General features: G+C 37.4%; 1 protein-coding gene across 2 annotated transcripts in view; it reads right to left on the minus strand.

Moving 5' to 3' along the window:
• LOC135460432 (chromodomain-helicase-DNA-binding protein 1-like) overlaps window positions 1–22,959 on the minus strand; it is a 103,701-nt gene that overhangs the window by 11,121 nt on the left and 69,621 nt on the right. For both annotated transcript variants that reach the window (XM_064737248.1, XM_064737247.1), the window contains 21 exons: window positions 22,768–22,868; window positions 22,367–22,545; window positions 21,698–21,825; window positions 21,401–21,617; window positions 20,664–20,753; window positions 19,202–19,392; window positions 17,874–18,062; window positions 17,538–17,700; window positions 16,077–16,229; window positions 15,719–15,790; window positions 12,085–12,234; window positions 11,290–11,438; window positions 10,919–11,015; window positions 10,742–10,837; window positions 7,358–7,534; window positions 6,990–7,150; window positions 5,361–5,402; window positions 4,636–4,766; window positions 4,061–4,199; window positions 3,198–3,348; window positions 208–330 (listed from right to left, as the gene is read on the minus strand). In XM_064737248.1, the coding sequence (XP_064593318.1) occupies window positions 208–330; window positions 3,198–3,348; window positions 4,061–4,199; window positions 4,636–4,766; window positions 5,361–5,402; window positions 6,990–7,150; window positions 7,358–7,534; window positions 10,742–10,837; window positions 10,919–11,015; window positions 11,290–11,438; window positions 12,085–12,234; window positions 15,719–15,790; window positions 16,077–16,229; window positions 17,538–17,700; window positions 17,874–18,062; window positions 19,202–19,392; window positions 20,664–20,753; window positions 21,401–21,617; window positions 21,698–21,825; window positions 22,367–22,545; window positions 22,768–22,868 (2,899 nt within the window). The remainder of the gene's footprint in view (window positions 1–207; window positions 331–3,197; window positions 3,349–4,060; window positions 4,200–4,635; window positions 4,767–5,360; window positions 5,403–6,989; window positions 7,151–7,357; window positions 7,535–10,741; window positions 10,838–10,918; window positions 11,016–11,289; window positions 11,439–12,084; window positions 12,235–15,718; window positions 15,791–16,076; window positions 16,230–17,537; window positions 17,701–17,873; window positions 18,063–19,201; window positions 19,393–20,663; window positions 20,754–21,400; window positions 21,618–21,697; window positions 21,826–22,366; window positions 22,546–22,767; window positions 22,869–22,959) is intronic.

Below are 22,959 nucleotides of genomic sequence, written 5' to 3' on the forward strand. Positions count from 1 at the left end.
GCAACAGTAAAGAATATTTACAAATAAGGGAGGAAAAAACAATATTAAATTTGCAATACATTCCTTGAGTTAGTCTCATCTAATACAATTACCAATACAGAGAAAAATGACACAAAGAAGAGTGGAACTAAGAATAAAACAAGTATCTGCTGACATTCCCATAGGTATATTATGTTATCTTGCTACTGAATATTAAGCTTAACTTACTGCACCAGTAAGTCTTTGCACTTCTTTTCTTGCAAGGTCTTTATTCAGTAATTTAATGAGGTAATCTGCACGGGTCTGCAACTGCTTTGCCTGTGGTTTCTTATCTGGGTCATCAGGTAAAATCTGAGGAGAGCAATGGTAGCATCAACTACAAGTACACATTATCAGATTACAAAGATGGTAGTGTGAAGCACTGGGAACAGAAAAAGCTGAATTAAAAAATAAGCAAAAAATCAATCAACTCCAACTATACCTGACCAATATGCAGGCAGTCTCAAGGAATGGACAACTTAAACATTTTATTGTTCCTCAAACACACAACTAATGTAGTCTTGAAAATATTCTCACAAAATTTACAGTCAGCTCAAGAAACTAGCCTCAGATTTCTGTTTCCACTCTCATAGTTCATCTAAAAAATTCAGAGCTCCTGTACCACTGTCATCCACAGATCTCCTAGTTCTGCCATGTGCTTTTAAATGCATTAACTCATTACCATAGGATATGCAGAAGCCAAAAAAAAAGAGAGTGGTTTCATAAAACAAGCTATTAATGGAAGTCAGGGGCAGAATATCATTAAACAGATTTCTATACAACCCTGGCTCCTCAAATCCCAAAGCTACAGGTCGGCAGTACCACTGTGTTTGCTTCACTCCAGTATTTCCCTAAGTGTTTCTCACTACTTCTAAGCAGCCATTGCACTACTTCTAATCTGACAAATACAGCAATTCTCATGTTGCAAATGAAAGTCACTTTCAAGCAAAGGAAACAGTGATAGGGAAACCAAACCAAAATCCCCAAACCAACTTCCCCCCAAAAGATCATGAATAAAATTACAGAATTCATAAATTACTTAGGTTGAAAAAGACCTCTGAGATCATAGAGTCTAACCTTTGACCAATCATCACCTCGTCAACTAGACCATGGCAATAAGTGTCACACCCAGTCCTTTCTTGAACACCTCCGGGTATGGTGACTCCAACACCTTCCTGGGCAGTCCATTCAAATGTTTAACAACCTTTTCCATGAAGAAATTTCTCCTGATCTCCAACTATAATCTCCCCTGGCACAGCTTGAGGCCACATCCTCTTGTCCTGTCACAAGTTGCCTGGGAAAAGAGGCCAACCCTCACCGTGTTACAACCTCCTTTCAGGTAGTTGTAGAGAGTGATAAGGTTTGCCCTGAGCCTCCCTTTCTCCAGGTTAAACAACCCCAGTTCCCTCAGCCAATCCTCATATGACTTACTCTCTAGACCCTTCAGCAGCTCCATTGCCCTTTCTCTGGACTCGCTCCAGCACTTCAACGTCTGTCTTGAAGTGAGTGGCCCAAAACGGAACACAGAATTCGAGGTATGGCCTCACCAGTGTAGAGTACAGGGGGACAATTACTGCCCTGGTCCTGCTTCCCACACTATTTCTGATACAAGCCAGGATGCCATTGGCCTTCTTGGCCACCTGGGCACACACTGGCTCACGTTCAGCTGGCTGCCGACCAGCAGCCCCAGGGCCTTTTCTGCCAAACAGCTTTCCAGCCACTCTTCCCCAAACCTGTAATGCTGTGGGAGGTTCTTTGTGATCAAAGTGCAGGACCCAGCACTTGGCCTTGTTGAACTGAATACCATTGGTCTTGGTCCATCAATCCAGCCTGTTCAAATTCTTCTGCAGAGCCTTCCTACCCTCCAGCAGATTAACACTTCCACCCAACTTAGTGTCATCTGCAAACTTACTGAGGGTGCCCTCAATCCAGATCATCAATAAAGATATTAAACAGGACTGGGCCCAATACTGATCCTTGGGCCCGGCCATCCAGCTAGTTCTTAACTCATCAAGGACTGAACCTGTCCAAGCTGTGGCTTGACAGCTTTTCCAGAAGAATGCTGTGGGAGACGGTATCATAGGCTTTGCTGAAGTCCAAGCAGACACATCCACAGCCTTTTCCTCATCCACTAGGCAGTTCGCCTTGTCATAAAAGATCAGGCAGGTTAGGCAGGACCTACATTCCCTAAACCCATGGTGGCTGGGCCTGATTCCTTGGTTGTCCAGTATGTGCCATGTGATCACACTCAAGATGATCTGCTCCATAACCTTGCTGGATACTGAGGTCAGGCTGACAGGCCTGTACTTCGCCAGATGCTCCTTCCAACCTTTCTTGTAGATGGGCATCACATTGGTTAACCTCCAGTCGTCTGGAACCTCCCTAGTTAGCCAGAACTGATGACAAATAATGAAGAGCATCTGACTGAGCTCTTCTGCCAGCTCCCTCAGTACCCTTGGATAAATCACATCTGGCCCCATAGACTTGTGAGTGTCTAAGTGGCTCAGCAGCTCACTAACTACCTCCTCCTGGATTACAGGGGGGCTATTTTGCTCCTCATCCTTGTCTATCAGCTCAGGGGGTCAATTGTTCTGAGGATAACTGGTCTTACTGTAAGACTGAGGCAATGAAGGCACCTTTGCCTTTGCCTCATCCTTGGTGACAATGTTTTCCCCTGCATCCAATAAGGAATGGAGATTCTCCCTGGCCCTCCTTTTGTTGTTAATGTATTTGTAAAAACATTTTTTATTATCTTTCACGGCAGTGGCCAGGTTGAATTCTAGTTGAGCTTTTTGCCTTTCTAATTTTCTCTCTACATGATCTAACAACATCCTTGTACTCTTCCTGATTTGCCTGCTCCTTCTTCCAAAAGTCTGGAATTCATTCAAATTAACACAACTAGAGTATTTAAACTAGGGAAGCAAAAGATGGAAGAGAGAATTCAAGTGATAGAGACACAAAGAAATACAGAAACATAGCAGACTCTAAGAAGGTATACTTCAACTGAATACACAAAATCTTAAAATCTAATAATTTACCAAAAGGATACAAATAAGTACAACTGACCTAACTTCTGGGCAATTTCAGTTACCATAAAATAAAGTCTTTCAGTAACTGTTCTTATTAACATTATTACCTAAACAAAAAAACTCCTTGATGAAATTTTGCAGATGACATACCTTTTGTGTCAAACTGAGATCAGGATCCATTTTTATCATTTCCCAGCTGCCATAGCCATATTCGTAGATACCTATTAACAGATTGGAATCATCTTCCTTACCCCAATCTATATCAAAATGAGCTGCCTTGGTGTGGCATGGGATGACATATCTAGAAGAAATAAATTAGAAATATACATAAGCAAACTTTTCAAACTTAGTAAGGGATAGAAAAACATGCCACATATCACTGAGATCCTGATATATTTAGTAAGTAATCCACATAACTATCAGGCTTCCTTACAATTTTTAGAAACTATTTATTCAAATCAGTACCAAAACATGTTTTAAAGGAGGTCAAGATTAAGATATGAAAAACAGTCATCTATCTGCGGCCATGGACTGAGTTAGAACTGGCTAGCCATGAAGGTAAGCTTAGAATATTACTCAAGTGTAACTGCTAACTGAATAAGCAGATAGTCTAGGGACTATGATACACAAGGTAGTAAGTTAAAAAGTTCATAGGTCTAAACAACTACTAACAATTACCATCTGCTCCATTTTGACAAATATTGCATTCTCTCAGGCAGAGGTGACACAAAGCAGTTCCTCAACAAGTCTGATTTCTAGCCTGGAATAATTAAGAATAACTGAACTCAGTCCCCAATGAATACAGTTCAGAAGTCAAAGCAAATACTGGCTTCTAAGGAAAGGGAAGGAAGAATAAAGAAAGAATGTGGAGCAGATTTCTGCTGCCAGTTCTTAGAGGTAATGGAGTGGCATGGGTGTCCCAGTGTACTCAGTCTGGATTGGTTAAATATATTCATAAAAGCCTTGAATAACTTTCTACATTATGGGTTCCTTTAGGAAGAAAAAAAAAATACCTTTTCCTTTCTTCTGGATCTGCAGGAATGGATTTGTGCAATGGTGCCAACTCTTCTTCATGAGAAATAACTAACTTTGCATTCACCTGCACTCCTGATATTCGGAATGTTGGGCCTTTAACTTTCCCAAATCTACCTCCTTAAAATGAAGGAACAAATTATTAAAATATTTAGCTTTTATGTGTATCTTATAGACAAACATAGAGAAAAAAAAAGTTTGATGCTATAGCAGCAGACATTCAATTATAGGAAATGAATTTTTCTTAACCAAATGCTTTAATTAAACTCCAGGACCTCAAGGTCTTCCAGTTAATACTAGCAGATTAATTTTAAATTTCATGGTAAAGCAAAACCATATTGCATTCTACTATGACAACTCACTCAGGGAAACGGGGAAGAAAAACAAAACCAAAAAGTCTTCTTACTAAAATCCTTTTTACTAAATCACCTAGCATGCTAACATTTTGTTAATGTTTTCCCCTAACACAATTGTTTTGTTATAATCAGAGTGCAAGAATCGTTCATATCTCTTTGACACTTTTTATTCCTCTCCCCCACCCCCAAACACACTTTACCTGCTCTTTCTTGGCCAAAGGAATTGTCCTTTAAAGCTTTAATGCATCCATTATGTACAAGTTCTCCCAGACGTCTAAGGTCTATCTCAGATTTATCAACTAGCTCAGCATCTCTAGCTATAGCATCTAACCTGGAAGAAAACAAATATGTTTTTACAGCTCTAAAACTTTAGCATTATGAATGACTCCTTCAGATTTTGAAACTAGAAAAGTGATCCTGTAAGTTATCATTCATCCACACTTGCTGTGTAAAATTTTAATGCATGCAGTTAAAAGCAGCTAAAGAAAATACAGAAACTATAAAAAAGGGTATTTCACACAAAGGACTATACAACGGGAAAAATAAAGGATCCCACTGATGCAGTTTTGAGTTACATTTCAACACATTCTTTTAAATAGAAAAGGAACTATTATTAGGTCTATGGTTTTATTCACTTATCAAACAAAAAAACCTGAATGACTGTCACTAATGCAGAATTAACAGAATAGTAGGTTAAGTATAAAGAAAAAGCAAGCAGTCTTGCAAAATGTAAAGATTTGTCAAACTGGCTGTCTACATACATATCATATATGATGAAAGGAAAAAAACTCAAATTCATGTCATAGTACAGGCAAAAGATTAGTCACACTATTTCCTCTTTAATCTAAGGTTTCTTGGTGTAGTGTTTAATTTTAATGGAAACAAGGTACCAAGTTGCTATACAAATATAAGCAAATTAGTTTACCTTTCAAGTGGGCCACCAAATTTCTTGTAACTCTTTATAAACCTAATAACAGAAAAAAATTTTGCATTTAAAAAAAATGTATGCTTAACTACATTGTTTTTTAAATTGTGCGTGTAAAGTCTTAGTACAAGGTTATGTGGACAATACAAAGAAAATAAGAACTAGAGAGACTAGGATGGCTTACTATATGAAGACAACCCACATTTAAAACCAGAGTTCTATTTGTTTTAATAAATTATATAAATAAAACAACAGAAGATACAATTTCTTTCAAAAGTTACTAATTAGTTTCACATGACAAAGAATTCAGCAACGTGATGTGTCTAATCATAAAAATCAAATGTGGATTCATAGTAAATTGAGAATTCAGATATTATGTTAGGTCTCTCATAATAAAGAGAAGCTAGCGGCAATTTTAAGACTTAGGAAAACATAACATGAAAGATAAAGGAATGCAAGCATAAGAATATCCCTGACAAAAGCAGCAAACAATTATATATTAGATAAAATGAAAAGGAAACAAGGCTCTTAAAGGTTATTTATATAATCAAAGTTACTTTATAAGTTGTATAGTATTTTAGAGAAAAATGAATACTTAAATTACAGAAGCAAAGTAGCATTTCACAAACCAAAGTAAAGCAAAACAATTTCTACTCCTTCTCCCAAAGAAGTATTTTTCGCATCAAATATTGTGGGACCAGCTGCACAGATTCACTTATGTACTGGGTTTTGCTGAGATAATTTTGTTCAGAGCACCATATCTGCTAGTATGTTTTATATTTGTGACCAAAGCATTGTTGATAACATGCTAATGTTTCAGCTCTTGCTTAACAGTGTTTTCACAGCATCAAGGCCTTTGCTGTTTCTCATACTACCCCACCAGTGAGTAGGCTGGGGGTGCACAAGAAGTTGAGAGGGGACACAGCTGGGACAGCTGACCCCAACTGACAAAAGGGTTATTCCAGACCATATGGTGTCATGCTTGGCAATAAAAACTGTGTAGGAGGGAGAGGAAATGTTTGGTGTTATGGTATCTGTCTTCCCAAGTAACTGTTACACATGGTGAAGCCCTGTTTTCCAGGAAATGGGTAAATGCTTGCTACTGGGAAGTGGTAAATGAATTCCTTGTTTTGCTTTTCTTGTGCATGTGGCTTTTGCTTTCCCCATTAAACTGTCTTTATCTCAACCTACAAGTTTTCTCATTTTTACACTTCTGATTCTCTCCCCAGTCCCTCTGGAGGAGACTGAGCAAGCAGCTGTGTGGTGCTTAGCTGCCTACTGAGGTTAAACCACAACAACGTATCAAAATATTTTTTTTTAGTTTTAAAATGCATCATATAACATTAATACAAATACAATTACGAGAAATTTAAAAAAACAAAACTCGCGGAACCTTTTTGTAGAACATTTTTTAACTCAAGTTATTCCTCACCAAAATAGGTTCAAATTCTGCACATAACAGTTTCTTACATCAGCACCCCAAACTACTCAAGAGTAAAGACTTAAATGCCTAGAATAAAAAATTTAAACTAAATAAATGCAAAATAGACTAGTTTCCATATTTTTAAACTCTAAAATGACAAAAAAAATTTTTGTCCCTTTAAACATGCATGTCCCCCCACATCTTACCGCCTAATCTCTGCATCACTAAATCCTTTAATATTTTCTCGAGGAATAGTTCGCGGTCTTCCACGTTTTTTTGGTCGTTTTCTTTCTGAGACTGAGTCACTATCAGATCCAGAATATCTTCTCCTCCTACTGCGTTTCCCTTCACTTCCATTAAAGCTGATCTGGAATTTCAGATTAAGTAGTTCAAAGCTACATGACTTAACATTTTATTAATATGTTATCTAGCCTGTCAAAAATGAGGGGGGTGTGTGTGTGTGGGTGCCACAAATGAAAACCACCCAACCCAAAAGTACAAGCCAAAACAACTGCAATAGAGAACCCAAATAATAACAACAACAAAATCAGTTAGTCAGTAGAAACCCAGATACCTGTTTTGCACAGTTTCTCATCCTTGGCAGCATATATATTTCTTCAAGTTCTTTTTGTCTTTCTTCCTCTTCTATTTGTCGCCGCTGGACTTCTGGAATGATTTCTTCCCAGTTTCTTAAATTTTTTTCTGGTTTCAACTCAATGTCATCTTCATCCATATTTGAAAAGTTAGCCACCTTAGATATTGGAAGATAAGTATTTTCACCAAATCAATACATCCTTTACTTATCCAAAGAGCCAGTAATTAATATATTAGGAAAACTTAGTTCAGAATGACACATTTTATTTGTATATACACAAAATGTACACATATAAAATGCTTCATGAAGGACTCTCTAATGAAAATATTTTCAGAAATGAAATACACACACTGCATACAACATGGCTGAATATAAAGATAAGAATATTTTTCTTCTTTTACAAGTTGAGATCTATAATAAAACCACTATAAAATGCATACCCGATAGCTGTGATTGTTGTTTAAATTCCTTCAAAACAGAGAGCAAGTCTAACTATATGTCAGAGTTAATATGAACATTTAATAATGTAGAACTAACTAAACATTAATAAACTGTAGAAATCACAGTATATTGCAAATGAATGATGAGCATAAAATTTATTTACTACTCAACTGATCTAAAGAAGTCCAGCCTTGATTTAAAAAAAAAAACCAAACAAAACCACACCAAACTTAAACAAAAAAAAGACCCACAAAAACAAAGGAAAAATTCCCCCACCAACAAAAATACATCACCATCCACAATTGGACTCACTCAGTATTATAAGTATCATCCAGTTAAGCATATCTGGCATTTATGTTTACATGGGGGCTGAAAGAAGTTTCTAAAAGTAATTATTTAAGAAATCCAAATTTCATTCTTTGTTTTCAGAAGTACTACAGGTGCTTAACAGCATAAAGCATTAAATTAAAAACAGCTCTCCCCAGTATGCTAACAATTAAATCAAGGACTAATGTATTTGTAAATATCTTTCTTATTTTGTTAGCAAAATATGTATTTTACATGCTTGCACTGGAAGTAATTACCCTGTTGTATTGGTTTTGCACAGCCTGGAGGTTTTTTTTTTGGGGGGGGGAGAGGGGGCCTCAGAGGTGGCTTCTGTGAGAAGCTGCTGGAAGCTTCCACCATGTCTGGCAGAGTCAATCCCTCATGGCTCTGAAGATGGACATGCTGCTGGCCAAAGCTGGGCCAATTAGAAAGGTTGGTAACACCTCTGTGATAACATATTTAAGACGAAAATCAAAACAAAGGACACACAGTTTTTCCATCTAGTCAGAGAAGAGGAGGAGGTGAGAACATGTGAGGAAAAACAACATGGTGACACCAAAGTCAGTGGAGAAGGAGGGGGAGGAGGTGCTCCAGGCACCAAAGCAGAGATCCCTCTGCAGGCTGTGGTGATCATCATGGTGAAGCAGGCTGTCCCCCTGCAGCCCATAGGGGATCCACAGGGGATGCAGAAATCCACTCGCAGCCTGTGGGGGAGGTGCCCATGCTGGAATGGGTAGATGCCTGGAGGAGACTGTGATCCAGTGAAAGACCCAGTGGAGAGAGAGGGCCCCTGCTTCCAAGCTGGAGCAGCCTGTCCTTGGAGGACTGCACGCTGTGGAAGATTGACTCATGTTGTGGCAGTTTTGGGAGGACTGTGTGCCCGTGGGGGGAATTCACACTGCAGCAAGTGTGGTAGGACTGTTGCTCGTGAGAGTGGACCCATGCCAGAGAAGTTCACGGAGAACTGTCTCCTGTGGGAGGGACCCCATAGTCTCACAGGGAAGGACTCATCTCCCAGAGTAGTGGAAGAAAATTTCAGGTGATGAACTGACCAAACTCCCCATGCCCTGTCTCTCTGCGCTGTCAGTGGGAAGGAAGAAGGGGCTGAGGGGAAAAAGGTGTTTTAAGGGCTTATTTTACTTCTCATTATCCTCCTCTGATTCTGTTAGTAATAAATTCACTTTGCAACCTTAAGTTGAGCCTGTTTTGCCCTTGAAGTGTTTTCTCCTGGTCCTTATCTCAACTCATGAACCCTTAATTATTTTTTTTTTCTCTCCTTTACCCAGCTGTGGCAGGGAAGGGTGAGCGAGCAACCCTTGTGGGTGCCTGGCATTGAGTCAGTGTCAAACCACGACACCTGTATAGATGAATAGACATTGCATGCCAAAGAGCTAACTTAGTGTTTCACATATTTCACAGAATCCCAGAATATGCTGAGTTAGAAGGGACCCACAGGGACCAAAGTCCAACTCCTGGCTCTGCACAGGACACCCCCAAGAGTCACACCACGTGCCTGAGAGCATTGTCCAAACATTTGAACTCAGACAGTCATGGTGCTGTGACCACTTCCCTGGGGAGCCTGTTCCAGTGCCCAACCAGCCTTTGGGTGAAGAACCTTTTTCTTATACCCAACCTAAACCTCCTCTGACTTAGCTCCATGCTGTTTCCTCAAGTCCTGACACTGGTCACCGGTCACCAGGGAGAAGAGATCAGTGCCTGCCCCTCCATGTCCCTTCGTGAGGATGTTGAACACTTCAGTGGGGTCTCCCCTCAGTGTCCTCTTTTCCAGGCTGAACAAGCCAAGTGACATCAATCACTCCTCATAAGGTTTCCCCTCAAGGCCCTTCACCATCCTTGTGGCCCTCCTTTGGATGCTCTCTAATAGCTTAATGTCTTTTTCATATTGTGGCACCCAAAATTGCACACAATACTCAAAGTGAGGCCACAGCAGTGCAGAGCAGAGCGGGAAAATCACCTCCCTTGCCAGGCTGGTGATGCTGGGCCTGATTTCCCCCAGGATACAGTTGGCCCTCCTGACTGCCAGGGCACTGCTGACTCATATTCACCTTCCTGTCAACCAGGACACCTAGGTCCCTTTGCATGGCACTGCTTTCCAGCCTCTCGTTCCTCAGTCTGTCCATACATCCAGGGTTGCTCCATCCCAAGTGCAGAATCTGGCACTTGCTCTTGTTTAACTTCATATGGTTGGTGATTGCCCATTTCTCGAATTTCTTGAGGTCTCTCTGCAGGGCCTCTCTGCCTTTGAGGGGGTCAACATCTCCTCCCAATTTTGTATCATCTGCAAATTTACTTTTTATCCCTTCAAGTCCTGTATTCAAGTCATTTATGAAGATGTTGAAGAACACAGGGCCTAAGATGGAGCCCTGTAGAACCCCACTAGTGACAGGTTGCCAGTCTGATGTCACCCCATTCACTATAACCCTTTTTGCCCAACCCATGAGCTGGTTGCTCACCCATCACATGATGTGCGAATGATGTAAGAATGAAGGAACAATAAATAGGTAAAGAAGAACAAAAAATAGCATTAATAAATGAAAGTATAATTAAGGAAAGAGGGAGGGAACAGAGCAATACCTTGAACTGTGAAAGCAACTCATCTCCTACAGTCAGTGGACCTGGTTCATTTTCTCGAGTTTCGGCCCTCTTCAAGATTTCATCTATATCCATTTCCTGAAACAGAAGTTTCTCTTTACAACAAAACAATTCATAGGTTTCTCTGTCCACCAAGTGTAGATGCACTGTTCCATTTACCTGAGGCTCCTCTTCTTCCCCTTCAGGTTCTTTAAAAAGTTCCTCAGCACCGAACTTCAAAATTGCTGATAACTCTTCCTTATTAAAAGGTGTTGAGCTGAAATACAGAAAGTTTCACATAAACACTTTATCTTAGTGAACAGTTTCAATTTACTATAACCATGAGTCAAATTTCCTTTTGTCCTAAATAAAACCTAGTTTTATTATGTAAAAAAAAATGACATGGACAATATACTTTGCAGTCTTTACTTACATAACTCCTTACCACATAATTTTTGCCTTTTATTAACCAAGTGAAATGACTTGAATTTTTACTCAAATAGTCAAGTATACTTAAGCATAAGGTAATATGAAAGAATAAACAAATATACCTGGAGGGAGTAGAGCCTGTATGTAGTACAGTTTTCCCTGTAGTGTCCATTCTCTGAATTACTAAGTGATCTAACACCATCTTTTTCTTGGCTCTTTCAAGAATGTCTTCTTCTACTGATGCTTTTGTAACTAGCCGATAAATATTAACCTATGTATATTACAAAAAAGGTTTTATTTGCCCGCTCACAAATTACCCATGAAAAAATACACAGATGAAGTTAACAAAAAACCCTTGAGCAACAACAGGGAGAAATATTAGACATGATTACAAATCTAAATCTTATTGAACTAGTATTGTGTATATGAAACCAGTCAATCATGTTATCACAGTCTCTATAGAAATTATATTTGAAAAAATTTCTTAGACCTCTCCTCTAAATTTCTATGATTAAGCACAAGCAAGGCCACAAGGAAATGTTTTATGTCTGATTACTACTTGAGATATTCTGCAAGAAACCCAAAGAGAAGTACAAATTATTAAACAAAGCAAAATGGATGTGCTTTAAGTACAGCAGTTACTTTCTAGAATGATACAATGCCAATGAACATGGGACAAGTCCGCAACTTCTCCTACCCATCCATATACTACAGCTGCTGTGCTATCTCTCTGTAGAGGGAGATTAAAAAAAAATATTTAAAAGGCAAATCATTAATATTAACATTTTCAGATATTTTTAGCAAGTATTAGTCATTCTCAAAATATATGAGGACTGTGATGGGCCAGACAGACAGCTTATGGCTAACATAATTCATTCTTCCTTCAGGTTTGGTACCTAAAAGAGAAGCGCATGTACCTGTTTCTTCTGTCCAATCCTATGAGCTCTAGCCTGTGCCTGCAGATCATTCTGTGGATTCCAATCAGAATCAAATATAACTACAGTGTCAGCAGATGCTAAGTTTATACCTAATCCTCCAGCTCTGGTAGACAGCAAAAAGCAGAAGTCCTGAAATTATAAAAGAAGAAATAGCTTTATATATATTAGCTATAATATTCCTTTAAAGAACCAATATGACACTACTTTATATGCTCTGTGGAGCAGACTATGAACTCATATATTTCTTTAAGTATATCATAAACATTTGTTAGACTTCTAATACAAGAAGTTGTTTGTCATGTCTAGAGCCAGTGGATTGCTATTTGAATAGAATAGACTAGACTATTTTGGTTGGAAGAGACTGACAACCACAATCTAGTCCAACTGCCTGACCACTTCAGGGCTGACCAAAAGTTAAAGCATGTTATTAAGGGCATTGTCCAAATGTTTCTTGAACACTGACAGGCTTGGGGCATCAACTACCTCTCTAGGAAGCCTGTTCCAGTGTCTGACCACCCTCTCAGTAAAGAAATGCTTCCTACTGTCAACTCTGAACCTCCCCTGCCCCAGCTTTGAACCACTCCCATGCGTCCTGTCACTGGATCTTAGGGAGAAGAGTTCAGCACCTCCCTCTCCACTTCCTCTCCCCAGGAAGCTGTAGAGAGCCATGAGGTCACCCCTCAGCTTCTTTTTCTCCAAACTAGACAAACCCAGTGTCCTCAGCTGCTCCACACAGGACATTCCTTCTAGCCCTTTCACCAGCTTGGTTGCCCTTCTCAGAATACATTCAAGGACTTTCACATGCTTCTTAAGTTGTGGGGCCCACAACTGCACACAGTACTCAAGGTGAGGCCACATCAGCAGTGAATACAGCAGGATCATCGGCTCTTTTGACCAACTGGTTCTACTGTGTTTGATGCCCCCCAGGATGGAGTTTGCTCTCTTGGCTGCCAGGGTTTACTGCTGACTTATACTGAGCCTGCTGCTGACCAGCACCCCCAGATCCCTTCCTGCATGGCTGCTTTTCACACACTCCTCTCCCATCTATACTTGTGCTCAGCATGACTCTATTCCAGGTACAGGATCTGGCACTTGGACTTGTTAAATTTCATGCCACTGATGGTTGCCCAATGCTCTAACATATCTAGATCCCTCTGCGAGGCCTATTGTCCCTCAAGAGAGCCAACAGCCCCTCTCAGTTTGGTATCATCAGTAAACCTGCTAATGGTGCATTCAACTCCTGCATCCAGATCATTGATAAAAATATTGAACAGGACTGACTGGCTTTAAAATTGAACCCTGAGGGATATCACTAGGCAGATGTAGCTCCATTCACTACAAACCTTTGAGCACAGCCCTTCCATCAGTTCTTCACCCAGCACACCATGAACCTGCTCATCCCACAGTTGGACAACTTGTCCAGAAGGACGCTGTGAGGGACAGTATCAATGGCCTTCAAAAAGTATCAGTTCACTGTTTTCTTTAGACCAGCTAATATTTTTTATAGGCAGTTAAGCACCACGCAGCCACACAATCACTTCTTGCCCACATCCCCAGTGGGACAGACAGGGAAGAAGAAAGGAAGACTGAAAGCAGGGAAACTTGGGGGTCAAGATAAAAATTGTTTAATAAGCAAAGGAGAAGTGGAAAAAGAGAGAAAGAAAACAAAACAGAACAAATGATGCAAATGTAATCCCTTGCCACATTCCCATAGGCAGGACTGATGTCCAGCCAATTCCCAAGCAAAAGATGGCTAATCTCCTTAAATCCCTTCCTCTAACTTTTTTTATTGCTGAGCATGATGTTATAAGGCATGGAATCTCTCTGGTTAGTTCAGGCCATATGCCTGGTTATGTCCCCTCCCAACCTCTTGTGCACCACCCAATTGATTCACTGGAAGAGCAGAGTGAGAAACAGAGAAGGCCTTGATACTATGTAAGCAATGCTCAGCAACAGCTAACACACTGGTGTGTTACTAGCATTGTTTACATCACAAATCTAAAACACAGCACCATGTGAGCTGCTATGAAGACAACTCTAGTCCAGCCAGAACTTGTATAAAGCAAACTGATATCAACTTCTCTTGCAAACAGGTATTGGCTTCTCCATGGTTTAAAGGAAGCAGCACTCTAGAAGATGAACAAAAGCCACTTGGGGAGAAAAAAACCAAGCAAAACATTGCCAAAAAATACACCACCACCCCTTATTGTTAAAGCCTCATGTATGCCCAAGTTCATGTGTTTTTTTGTAAAGAAAACTAAAGTGTTCTGCTGGGGTCAATGCTCTTCAACATATTCATAAAGAATATGAAAATAAGATGAGTAATGAGGTGACAAAGTTTGCAGATGATACGGAGTTATTCAAGGTCAACTACAAGGGCAAGGGACTACAGAAGGATCTTATGAGAAAGGCAAAAAAAACCATATGAAACTAAAGATAAATAGGAAATAAATTTGAGTTTTAAGTACAGTCAAAGCTAATAGAAGCCATTACTGCTAAGGAATGAGTCCTTGGATTTGTAAATATTTCCATGAATACTTTAACTCAGTATTAGCAAAAAAAAAAAAAAAAAGAAAAAAAGAAAAAAAAGCATGAAATTTATTATTAGGAAAGAAATAAAGAATAAAACAGGTAACAATTTTATTGCTGCACAACTCCATTGTTTGTCTTCATTCTTTAACACCATGTGAAATTTGGATCCCCTTTCATCTTACAAACTGTACAGTACAACTACAAGGATTCCAGAAAAAGGCAAGTATGTCTGCACTAGAAATTTAAAACAGAACTAACTTCTGTATTTAAAAAATATCTGAAGTTTATGTTATGAAGTCCTTCCTCCTCAACCATAACAGAAACATAAGTTCAGCAGCAACTGACAAATGCTATGCTTCTATTACTGAAAAACCCTGTCAGTATAGGACAAAAGACCTAAGATTATGAAAGGTATGGAATGGCTTCCATAATAGGAAACCTAAAAATAAACCAGGAATCTTAAGTGGTACACAAACAATGGTTAGAAATCAGCTCTTCAGTTTCTTCCACGGCAAGAATATAGGAGGCAACAAATGAAGATAACAGAAGCCATATTTAAAGCTATCCAAGATATTTTTTCTTTATGCAAGGATATACACAACTTAATTCTGCCCATTGCTTAAGTAGGTATTTGATGTCAAAAACTTGTGTTAAAGTTCAGTGCTCCGATAAAAATTGAAGGATTAAGTCCTACACAACAAATTAAATTCTTCCGTTTCTAAACAGCACTTAAAATTACTTTGCTAAAGAGCACTGACAAAAATCTAAAAATAAAACTATGTAGTTATATTAGTTATAAACACCATTTTCATAAATTCTGTGTTTCCTATTGAACCTCCTTGTAGCTTTTCAAAGCTTTTCTTGGGTTTTTTGGTTGGTTGAATTTAGGGATTTTTTTTTTTGTTTTTTTGTTGCGTGGGTTGTAAACCTTATAGTCTCTGCAACAGCAATAGAATTTCAACCTAATACATCCCTCACTTTATACTATCTTCAGTTTTTGTGCAACATTTGTTATACTTCCTAGAAGAAAAAAAAGCTGAGTAGATTAAAAAAAAACAACAACCACCCAATTATACCATACCTCTGAGCCTTCTGCATTAAAATGATCCAAGGCTTGTTTCCTCAATTCCCCTTTTATTGATCCATCAAGTCTCTAAAGAGATTGAATGATACAGTTAAAAAGGAACTCCTACTATAGTCTATCCAGAGCAACTTGAATTCTCAATTGCCAAACCAATTGGGTGGGGGGATATAAGAATAATGTAACACTTCCAATTAATCAGTTTAATTTCAAAATACTATTAGGCATATAGGAATTACTAGTCTTTTACTGTACAGAAAAATTAAACTTTCATAAATCTTTCTACAAAAAGGACACTTTAAAAAAGATAAAATGGTAAAAATCAAGGCTTTTTGACTACTACCAGCAAAATTCTTACCTGAAAGGGAAACTGACGATACTTCAAATACTCTGCTAGGATGTCTAGCATCCTCACCATCTGAGAGAAAATCAGTACTCTGTTGCCACGTTCTCGTAGGCGAATCAGTAGCTTGTCAAGAAGGATTAGTTTGCCACTGCTACGTATTAAATGCTACAAGACAAGAAAGCATGTATTGCAAAGTAAGTTCACCTCAACACTAACATTCACTGCAGATGGTTAGACATTCATTAACTGAACATGAAAGTTGTATAAGCATTTAGTCAGTCCTGATCTTGTAAAAACTCATTATAAAAGCTTTAAGTGCTCTAACTGAAATCAACAGGGGTACCCACTAGCATGTTTTTCAAATAAAAGCATTTCTCAGCTCTGGCTCATAAAACAGCACCTTAACATTTCATTAAAACGTTAGGCAAATATACTGTGCTATGAGTTAGAGCAGTTACAGTGCAGACTCAAATTCTCTTCCACCAAATAAACAACGAGATTACCTGACTACCTTAGCACTACTTGCTCCTCACCTTCTGTCTTTTGAACAGACCTAAGCATTGCTACTTGATCCTCTAAGTATTTTTAAACAATGCCTAATGAGTCAAGCTTTCCTGACAAGATAAAAGTGAGAGGAATCCTGTTAATAGAAGTCAACATGCTTTAGCTGGGTTATGATGTTCAACCTTCTCAGCTCCAGTTGAAACAACTAGAACAGAAACTCAGGTGGCATGCTGAATTTAATGATGAAATCGTTAGGTCTCTAGCTGAAGAGGCTCAGGTTTTTACATTATAAACTTCAAAGTTTACAGAAAAAAAAAAACCTGATCTTTCAAAACATTTATGGTGTTATAAACTGCATCAATTATAACAGTCCTTTTATTTGTTGCTGTGGTTCTCAACAGTTTTAGTACAAAGATTAGTTAACCTTTACAAAAAAACCCAAACTATAAACCTACAACATAATCACAGACCATCCTTGGTAGTGATGCTATAACTGCTTTCATTTATAACAACAAAACAAGTAGACTAAGCTTAAAGAGATTCAGCAGATTATTTTCTGCTATCACATGGATTGTTGGTGTACCACTGCCAGTCACATACATTTGCATTTATCTTCAATTTATCTGTTTATTTAACTGTTTTATTTTATTCTGGGTTTAAAATAGGTCTTCAGTTTATTTAGTCTGAAAATGCAGACTATTTCAAACTATTTCCTTTTTATTTTGATCATAATTCAAGTCAAGGATATTCTATTTAGTACTGATTTCTCAATTATTCAGTTCCAGTTAAGAAACAAACAGAAAGGTAATCAATTCACTTACCTGTAAAACCCAGGATGCACATTTGATAGAGAACTCGGTCTTTCTTGACATAATTTAATAAGAACAAATGAATTGACAGAACACTATACAATCATTGCATGCATATTAGAGATATAAAATCACTTAACTTTTTTTTTAAAGGTATTACCTGTAAGGCTTCCTGCTTATTATAGAATTCATTATCATCTGGTGGTTTAATGAGGTAGCAATGGTTACAGCACTTCTTGAGTTCCATCATAATGTTCAAAAAGCCCGAGGTACTGCCTTTTGAACCTTTACTCAGGGCTTTATAATTCCTGGTTAAAATCCACCTATGATACAGAATGTGCACAATGAAAGTAATTTCTAAAAATTTCTGGAAATATGAAAGATGTAAGCTCTCAAAATATCTGTTAAAACTGCATTATGAAAACTATTACACTTCAGTAGTTTTTATAGAGATATGTCATTAAAATAGCAGGAATTAAAAAGCGTCATTACTTACTTGTAATATTGCTTCTGCAATGCACTCATTTCCATCCTCAAAATTTGTTCAACCTTAGCAGGCAAAGACTTTTCTACATCTTTTTTTACTCTTCTGAGTAAAAATGGTTCAAGTTCTTTGTGAAGACTTGCATAACCGAACTCTCTTCCTTTGCCATGCTCCTCTTCAAAATCTTCCCAGGAAGAAAACCTTCAACATAGAAAGAATAAAGGTAAAATAATGACATACCATGAACACAGACACACAAAGACCATTAATATACCATGTGCACAAACACAAATAGACTTCTTCACTACTCTCCTCTGTTTTATTTAATAAGTTTCTGAATTTGCATCTCACAAGAAATTCCAAATATTTTGTCAGCAAATAGGAGAATGGAAATTAACAATCTTTTGCAGAATGAAAATTCAAAACAAAGTCTTGAATTTTAATTTCTTCAGTGAAAACACAACATTTTACTTTTCTGCATGGAAACACAGGTAGAAGGATATAGAAATTCAATTATATTTCTCAAGAGTAGCATGAAAATTAGTTGTATAGCTGGAGGAAGTGCAAAAGAGTAGACCACATACCTTTTGCAGCTTGTATGGACTAGCTGAAATGTGATTATCCTCTGGTATGTGCTAACAGACTAAGAGAATGCACTTTGTGAATAAATGAAGAATAGGTGCCAGACAACAAACTTAGTGGCTTTGTTTGTAAGGTTCTGAAGAAGTCAATGCAATGCATAGCACCGAAATTAATTGAAGCGACAATGCTTTGTATTTACAAGATATTTGAATGGAAGATGTGCTCTTATTTATTCCAAATATAAACAGAGGTTAGTATAGAATAATGTCAACCTATTCTATGCAAATCGTAAGGGGAAATTGGCTGCCTGAAGCATAGAATCATGGAATGTCCTGAGTTGGAAGAGACCCACAAAGATAATCAAAGTCTAACTCCTGGCCTTGCACAGGACTACCCCAAGAATCACACCATGTGCCTGAATAAATTACTGGATATTGGGTATTGAGGTTTTCATTCATGGTGCTAACACAGAAAAGATGACATCCTCAGCTCCATTCTATTTCCCTACAGCAAATCCATATGATTTTTCTTTTAAATAAGGATGAAGCATATTTTCAAGGTTTTCAGCCATACATCAATCCATCCTTTTCCTGAACTGCCAAAAAAGAAAAAGTGACAGCTGCTACCAAAACAATTTATCCAGAGCAGCATGAAAAATATGTGCATCTATTTTATAAAAAATATTAAAGCTATTTCACAATGCAATTCTTTACTGATTCTCCAATCACTACAATACCCCCCCCCATCACATTCCTTACTTTTCTGGCATGATGAAGTGCAGCAAAGACCAAAGCTCTTTAAGGGAGTTTTGCAGAGGGGTTCCAGTAATAAGAAGACGATGATTAGACTTAAAGTCTATTAAAGTCTTGTACAGAAGGGAATCATCATTTTTTAAACGATGAGCTTCATCAACTCCTATAAATACCCAATTCAGACCACCGAGGAATGACTTCAAGAAATTGGGGAGAGGGAAAGACATTTTACAAGTTAATATATTATGCAATGTCTGACATTTTACATGAGGTTATATATACACCATCACTCCTTTTATTTTAATAGAAAAGGACACCTATATGTTTTTGATATTAAGTAGAGGTTTTATGTTTGCTAGATTCAAAAGGCTATGCAGGCATCCCAACATTAAAAAGAAAGTATAAATCAAGTTTATACTTAGGGTAAGGAAGAAGACAAAAAGCTGATCTTTACATTTTCAACTGACAAAAAAATCCCAACATAAATCCACTATTGACTCTCTTCTTTTCAGCATGTACAAACAAAGTCAGCAAGCAGAATTTTTTATTATAATTATCATATGCTATTAGGATTAACAATAATTTTATATGCTACCATCAGGAAGAGAGTAGTAATATAAATATATGTAATACTGCACACACAAATACAAAATAAAACCCATGAAATTTCAGATTTGTGAATCACAGGTGCTTGGAGCTATGGACTGGTTTGTTTTTTCAGTTCCTGGATGACTAACAGGAAAGTAAAGATTTTGAGATGCAAAGAAATTACTACCGCAATGTTTTTGCCAGATGAAGAATTGCTTGCAGTTGGTGGGTTAATACAATCATTATTCTTCAAAAAACTTGGCCTATGGAACCATACAATGCTTATTTTGTAGGAAGAAGAGCTGGAAAGCAACCAGCCCAGTTGTGCCAACTTTTACTAGTTCACCAGGCGGTCAGGTATGACAGAGAGCCCCAGAACAGAACACATGCATAAAGGAGCGGGAACATATGTTAATGACTTCAGGGAAATTATTATCATATGTGTCTTTTCTGGGAAAACCTATGAATATGTATGTAAAATATAGCATATAAACAGGAAGCTTCCTGTACTAAGCATGTATTTCAGAGGAGATATCCCCTCATGCATTCAGCCAAATAAAGAATGTCTGCTTCTTCATGCTGCATTGGTGTTATGGAAGTTTTTTTTTACAGATTTTGGCAGCAATGTGAAGCACAAGCAAACTGAAACAAAAAAGTTTTACCCACTTGATATGTGGGTTAATGGAGGGGGCAGAAAGTCTAACCACACATACATAAAATCTAAAAGTGCTTAAAGAAAACAACATTCATAATTCCAAGAGTAAAGCCATCATACTCCCCCATCCATTTAACAGCCCAGAACCTAAATATGTGCCAACTCTAAAGGAATTTTACATTGTACAAATTATTTATATCTCCCTGAAGAAGTAAGGGTCATTACCTTATCCTTCAGCAAAATTTCATAAGTTGTTAGAAGTATATTAAATTTTAATCGCTTGGTCTGTGGATGCATCCATTCATGAGTTCTTATCTAGAAGAAGAATCAAGCAAACTATAAGCTGTAGAAAAATGGTCTTATTGATCAGGATGACTTCAGGTACTATAGCAATATAGATGTTAAGTGACATACAAGAATCTGATCAAGATCAAGGAACATAACAAGTGAAGCTTTTTTTCTTAAAGTTATTAAACAGTGGTGGTGAAGTGTTTGTTAGCTTTTGTTTGGTTGGGGTTTTTTATGGATTTCTTTGTGTGTTTAGGGTTTTTTGTGGATTTCTTTGTGTGTTTTGGGTTTTTTGTTTTTGTTGGTTGTTTTTTTTTTTGTTTGTAAACTGTAATGGATAAGGTTCCTTATAGTCTTCATTTCAGGAAACAAATTAAAATTATGTCTGTTTGGCTTAAATATTTATTTTATGCACCCAAATAATTGCATGACAAAAGACAATTTATTTTCATTGCATTTTTAATCCTTTTTATTATTAAACAAGAATGAAATTTTTAATATTCATTCAGATCAGATCAAAATTTATACTTTTAATTTGCATTTTAACCATATGCAATGTTTCAAATAATTATTTGCTCATTCCAAATCAAAATATTGGAGATTAGCATAAGACAGGAACATGAAGTGAGTCTTATTTACCACTAATATTTCCAATGATACAAAGAAATACTCACCATATTTCTGCTAGTTATATCTCCTAAGTAAACCACAGCATTCATCTGAGGAGCCCAAGTTTGAATCTCTCTTTGCCAAGATGTCAAGGTAGAAAGTGGCACGACTAGCAAGAAAGGCCCATACAGTTGATGTTCGTGAAACAGGTAGTTCAGAAAAGAAATTGTTTGTATTGTTTTACCCAGACCCATTTCATCTGCAAGAATACAACTATTCCCTCTAAAAACAAACAAACAAACAAACAAAATTTATAAATGCTTTCAAGTTAAAACCAGCAAGACTAATTTAAGACTACTTACTTGCACCATGAGTGGGCAAGCCAGTTCAGTCCATTTAACTGATAATCTCTTAACTCTAAACTGTCATGTCCTCCAATATAAGATGGTTGCTTCTTTAGTGCAACAAACCTCGGCCTCTGTTTTAGAATCTGTCAAAAGCAAATTGAGCATCAGTCTTACTACTAAGTGAAGTTACCAATATATCTTCTTATAGAAACAAAGAGGCTGTATGATTCTGTTTGGTCACCAAGTCTAGTCTTTATTCGTGACAAACATCTAAGCCATATAACAATATCCAACAATTTGCAAGCTAAAATTAGTTTGCTGATCTGAATTCCACAACAGAAATGACAAGAACTCATTCACAAAGGTTACTTTAAAAACAAATTAAAGTAATAAACAATTTAATCTTTGAATGACAATAAAATAAGTAGGAGCAAATATAGAAACATAGAATGGGTTGGGTTGGAAGGGACCTTAAAGAACATTTAGTTCCAACCCCCCTGCCATGGACATGGACACCAAAGTCTATTCTTAATAGTAATACTTCCTACATATATAAATATAGCTATCACTGTTATGGACAGCATTCAAAAAGATTTTATAATATGCATTAATGAATGCATAAAATAGATCAGGTTTTAAAAAAATTATTGCAACTGTATAAATCCATTGAAATTACACACTCACCTTGCAGTCTTTAAATGGAGTAGTCTTGGATTGGTTTCTGCTAAAATACTCATCAATACATGTCTGAAATTTTTTGGCAATGAGAGCACCGTCTTCCCAGCTACATTCTGAGTAAGGCAGACCTTGCCATTTGCAATAGTAGTCTGGATAACCAGCTGCTGATTTCTGATTTGAATGAGCTGTAGAAACGCATTAGAGATACTAGATCAGTATTTTCTTTTTGTATTTTAAGAAAGCACTCATTTTAGGTGATAAGACAAAACTTTTCATCAAAGATTTGGTTTTGCCTTAAGCTGCTAGGGATATTAATAACCTAAATTTCTTAACTATAAATTCAACATGCAAGCAATAAACTTGTAATATTCGCAAGACTGTTTTCCATCTGGAAGTTTGTCACGTACCAATTATCCTCTCCACTATTTGATACTGTTTATGTAGATCATCTGTAAGTTCCTGCTGGCAGTTATAATATTCCACATCTTCTGGAGAAGCATTTTTCAGCCTGAAACGGGAATTCATTTGCAGCACTTACTATTTTGTGCAGTTCTAAAATTAAGAAAATCTGGCAATTTTAAAGGTCTGAATGTAAGCAC

This window comes from Zonotrichia leucophrys, unplaced genomic scaffold (genome assembly GCF_028769735.1).
Source record: "Zonotrichia leucophrys gambelii isolate GWCS_2022_RI unplaced genomic scaffold, RI_Zleu_2.0 Scaffold_47_404062, whole genome shotgun sequence".
NCBI classification, from domain to species: domain Eukaryota; kingdom Metazoa; phylum Chordata; class Aves; order Passeriformes; family Passerellidae; genus Zonotrichia; species Zonotrichia leucophrys.